The following is a 5,061-nucleotide window of genomic DNA, read 5'->3' on the forward strand; positions in this document are numbered from 1 at the left end:
CTAGGAAAGATGTCTAGTGGTGAGGGAAGAATTTTTATTTTATTTTTGTATAAAAGATTTATTTTCCTGATGTTAAAGGAAACTGGTTTGATACTGCTTTATTGTTGACAAGCAAAAATATGGTTATAATAAAGTATTTTGTTGTCACGTACAATGTTTGGCGAATTTCTATCCTAGATCTTATGGATCTTATCAAATTATGAAGCTTGAAAAGTATCGGTATCGATATCGGCTATACTGGCCCTGTGTTTACTTGGTATCAGATCGGTACTGAATTTCCCAGTAACGTTCACCTCTTAATAATATTTTCCTTGAACAATTAAGAGAAGCCCTGCACAAGCAGGGCATCAAAAATTGAGATAATCTCTTACTAATCCTCTCCACGGAAATCTTTAGTAAAAGGCAAAAGATTTACATGATCTGAAGAGAATCAAGAGTATAATAAAGCAGAAGAAACGCTGATATGTCATATGTCCGTAACGCTATTTTAGATGACGGTCGAACTTTATGAACAATTAACTACTACTTAAAGCTAAGATAAAACTATGGAATTTAAAAAATGATTAAATCAGCACAGAACTGTGTTTTAATGTTAAAACACAACACTTATTTGTAAACATTTTGAKTTGAAGCGCAATGCATGATGGATAATAGGCATCATTTCTTACTTTCCTCTTCTTTACGCTGTAATTCAAAATTATTTTCTCACATTCRCAATTTTAGTGCCATTTGCTTATTTAAAATATATGAATGCAAACGATTTACCAAAGTAGTTCTTGACTGGGTTAGTTTTCCTACTTTTCGACGGCTTACATCCGCCTCCTCGATAAAATCCCCGCTTTAGACTTGAAAAGCTTCCTGCATCTACCTGAAATTTTGGAGTGGAAAGAATAACTCAAAAATCCAAACTAAGTCTTGTGCTATTTATTTGTTGAAGTTTATATATGAGGGGACATTTTGACATTTGACTGGTAAACTAATAGGCTATATGAATGAATCCCCAACTTCTGCGTCCCACATGACTATATTGTCCTATTAATACAGTTTTCGTTTTTTTTTTGTTTTAGAATCACTGAACATTCAGTCCATATAAACACAACMACAATTTAAAATGATATAAATATGATGTAACACAAAAACTGAAAACAATTAAACCCACACAAAAAAATGAGCTTTCATTGATGTCAATCAAGTGTTTTGTGCCTTCAACATTTTAGTGCGTCTATTGGCAAAACATCTTATGAACGTGACCAATTTGAATGAAATTGGATGTAAGCCTACAMCTCAATTATGGCTGCCACATCTTATTTACAGAAGCCAACACAAAAATTTCAATAACTCAATCAGTTTTACAGCCACGGAGCTTACATTTCACGATAGTAGCTGAGAGTCATCCCCAACAAATACTCTGAGCGCAATGTCTTGCAATTCTGCACAAGATTTCCACCTAACATTTCAACATAAGAATGTTTTAGTCTAAAATTCTGGCATATGCAATGTGATTCTTTGCACAAAATATAACAAAAAGTGAATTTTATTTCACCACACACAATTTTATAAAACTTACTAGATTTTGTATACATATATATGAACATAAAAACAATTTAAAATTTGCTTTCTTACCACAATTTTTGATGACAGASTTGTTTAGAAAGTGGTCCAACACATATGCACAAAGGTAAAATAAATAAATAAATACATCTTCATTTTTGCAGCTTATTTTGTTGCATTTTGTCAAACCACATGGCTTGACTTCATCTCACAATGACTATATTCAGATGACTTCATGTTAAAATTACTGTTTACCTGTACCTTTCACATTCACTTTACCATATCATTTAAGTGCTGCAGTCAAATACACTCATCAAAAAATGTTCCTAAAAGCTCATTATTGGAAAATAATTTGGTGTTTTGTATTTTTTAAGAATGCTAAACAGATCGACTCAATTCTTGATCTTGTTACTAAAACTACMAATCCGTCAACTCTGCATTGGCTTTTTGGTTCCTTCTGGTGATTTAGTCCTTAGAAACAGCTTTATTATGTTTTTATCATGGAGTGTCTTCCACAGGTTCTTCTCCATAATGTAATTGTGGTTGGGGTATAAAATGACATTGGTTTTAAGGTGCTTTTCAACATAGTAGTTGGAGTACTTTTTGTAGTCGTCAGTCATGAATCCATACGCACTCACCTGTGAATGACAAAAGCAGACTTCAAGGATCAGGAGAATTATGCAAAGRTATTTTTAAAATCACAGGAGAACATATTTTTATATTATAACACATTCAACKATCATTCAAAAGCAGTGAACCAAAGACACCTCAGTTTGCAGTTRTTGGTTGTAGTTATACGTTTGATATTTACTGATCAGTAACAGGGCATCTGGTCGGGCTGGTTTTAGATCTAGGGAAAAGCATCGGATTGATGCTGCTAACCAACCAACCAGCTTATACAGCTCATCACCACCAACCAGCCAACCAACCTATAGAGCCCACTAGCAACCAACCAACCGACTGACCAACCTATACAGCACACAACCACCAACCAACCTGTACAGCTCACCAGCAACCAACCAACCAACCTGTACAGCCCACCAGCAACCAACCAACCAACCAACCAACCTATACAGCCCACCACCAACCAACCAACCAACCAACCAAACCTATACAGCCCACCACCACCAACCAACCAACCAACCAACCAACCAACCAACCAACCAACCAACCAACCAACCAACCAACCAACCAACCAACCTATACAATCCATCATCAACAACCAACCAGCCAGCCAGGCAGAAATTTACTGTAAAAACCAACCAGTCAGAAACCTAAACAACCTATCATTATTATGATAGGGAGTATGCGTACATGCCCCATTAAATCTTGGGTTTTCTTCCCAGTAGCAGATGACAAACACAAAAACCTGGAGGTCTTTAATCAAAATGCATGAACCACTTCATTTGGCTGATGTTGTTAACTATGTTTTTCTTGGTGTGACTAGTCAAAATTCTTTCTAAGAAAATTATCTCATCAAACCTGATCTCACCAAATAAACCTGCTGCAATGGCACAGACAGAAGGCATATTTTGTTTTATTAAAGATCTCACTCAGCGTCATCAATGTTGGAAAAGGTGAGCAGGTGAACACAGCTGCTTCAAAGAAGAATGAGGCATCTCCCTCTTAAATGCAAATGAAGTGCTAAATATAAAAACAGGAAATTACACAAAACAAAACAAACACACTCACTGTATCACAGGTGTGCAAGGCCAAAAAAATAGTGAAAGCCCCATTGGATGGTCGGACAATTGGCCAGGTTGTTGTATTCAGAGTCCATGATTTTAAGAACCTGTAGGCCATGAAAAAAAGGAAACAGGTTTAGATCATTTTAGTAAGCATACACCATTTTTAACTGCCATCTTTATTACGCTCTGATGGAAGACAAAAGACTTTAACCCCTTTCTCTAAACTGCTCCATAAAATACAAACTACTGGTAGCTATTTGACAGATCAATTCAAACATAGCTGGAATATCCCTTTAACCTCTGAAGAATTTTCCTTTATTCTACATGGACAGAGCTTCTAAAAGTCAAAATATTCCTAACACAACTGAACTGCATACTCAACTTAGCTTTGGCTTTGTACTTTCAGATGAACCTGTTTGTTTCATTTCGTATGTAGCAGGAGTGTCTGTAAAAACTTTAAAGAATTTTTCTCCAAGCACAATGCCCTGGGGGACTAGAAAACTCGAACAAAAAACAGTTAATTCAGAAACACGACACCCAATCAGAAGCTAAGTGTTTTGAAATAGTGTAAATTAAACAACTACACAAAGGTTTGTTGAGGGTAAAAACAGTTCTTCAAGTTAGACTCAGCTGTCAGCTTATTTTATGGACTATATAATATATTTCAAGTCTGGAACCAAAGGTTTACATTTGTAATATTTTAGTTAGTRGTTAAACCTCTGGTTTGGATTGCATTGTGATGAAAGACTGACCTGTTTCGTATGTATCGCATGAAGTCTTGGTGCAGAACATAGAAGCGGTTCTCATCAAACTGTCCTGAATAGTAAGTTATGGGTCTGAAGGAATGAGAAAACACATTAGACACTGGAYAGAATGAAAATTCAGTAAAAGCAACTAACAATTGTCTCTGTGTTAAACTAACTGCTCATGGTTAAAATACTGTATTACATGGCCATTTTGACAAAAACATATAAAAAACCTTTAACGCCAAACGACAAAGTACAGGCTATAATATACAACCCATGCTGTATATGACCAACACATGAAATAAAAGACACAATTTAACACAAAGTAGTTATTTTGAACAACTTAAAAATAGTACAAATGATACGAGTTAAAAGTCACGTACCTGTAAGTTTTTTCTAGTGATTCATGCTTGAACAATAATGCACTTCAGGCATCACTTCATTTGTCACTACTGAGTAAACGTGTTTTTTTTTAACATTTGTACTATTGTTTTCATGTTTTTGTTGGCACATACCTTCCTGTTGAACAACGTCTGCTGACTTTGTGCTATCTTACTCATTCATATCAAAACATTCAACTCAATAAGGAGATAACTCCTATTTCCTGCAACCTTTAGCTACTATTCTAATATTAGTTTGGACTAGTTTTTGCTACTTTTAGCTTTTAGCTAGTTTTTTGCTACTTTTGGATTTTAGCTATAGCCGTCGAATATTTATCTTTAGTTACATTATGTTACTTTATGCTTTTAGTTATTCTTTTAGCTTCTTTTACCTTTTAGCAAATTTTTTGCTACTTTTGACTTGGTTTTAGCCACTTTTAAGTTTGGGTTACCAACCTGCTACTTTGATCTATTCAAACCAGCCTTATGCATCTTTTAGCATCTAGCTAACATTTGGCAAATTTTATCTTTGTAAGCTTTTGCACATTTTAGTCAGTCTTTTGCTACTTTGAGCTTTTATTGCATCTTTGGCTATATTTTTATTATTTATATGTATTTATTAGGGACTCAGAGTAGAGCCGCTGCTCCTCCACGTYGAGAGGAGCCAGTTGAGGTGGCTCAGGCATCTGGTAAGGA

At 35.2% G+C, this 5,061-nt stretch overlaps 1 protein-coding gene across 1 annotated transcript in view; it reads right to left on the reverse strand.

Moving 5' to 3' along the window:
- Positions 1–909: 909 nt before the first annotated feature.
- LOC106516657 (alpha-N-acetylgalactosaminide alpha-2,6-sialyltransferase 1) overlaps positions 910–5,061 on the reverse strand; it is a 12,657-nt gene continuing 8,505 nt past the window's right edge. The window contains exons 7-9 of the mRNA XM_014007125.1: positions 3,992–4,075; positions 3,244–3,343; positions 910–2,189 (exon numbers count right to left, since the gene is read on the reverse strand). Coding sequence (XP_013862579.1) covers positions 1,980–2,189; positions 3,244–3,343; positions 3,992–4,075 — 394 coding nt within the window. The 3' untranslated portion in view covers positions 910–1,979. The remainder of the gene's footprint in view (positions 2,190–3,243; positions 3,344–3,991; positions 4,076–5,061) is intronic.

This window comes from Austrofundulus limnaeus, unplaced genomic scaffold, assembly GCF_001266775.1.
Source record: "Austrofundulus limnaeus strain Quisiro unplaced genomic scaffold, Austrofundulus_limnaeus-1.0 Scaffold39, whole genome shotgun sequence".
In the NCBI taxonomy this organism is placed as follows: domain Eukaryota; kingdom Metazoa; phylum Chordata; class Actinopteri; order Cyprinodontiformes; family Rivulidae; genus Austrofundulus; species Austrofundulus limnaeus.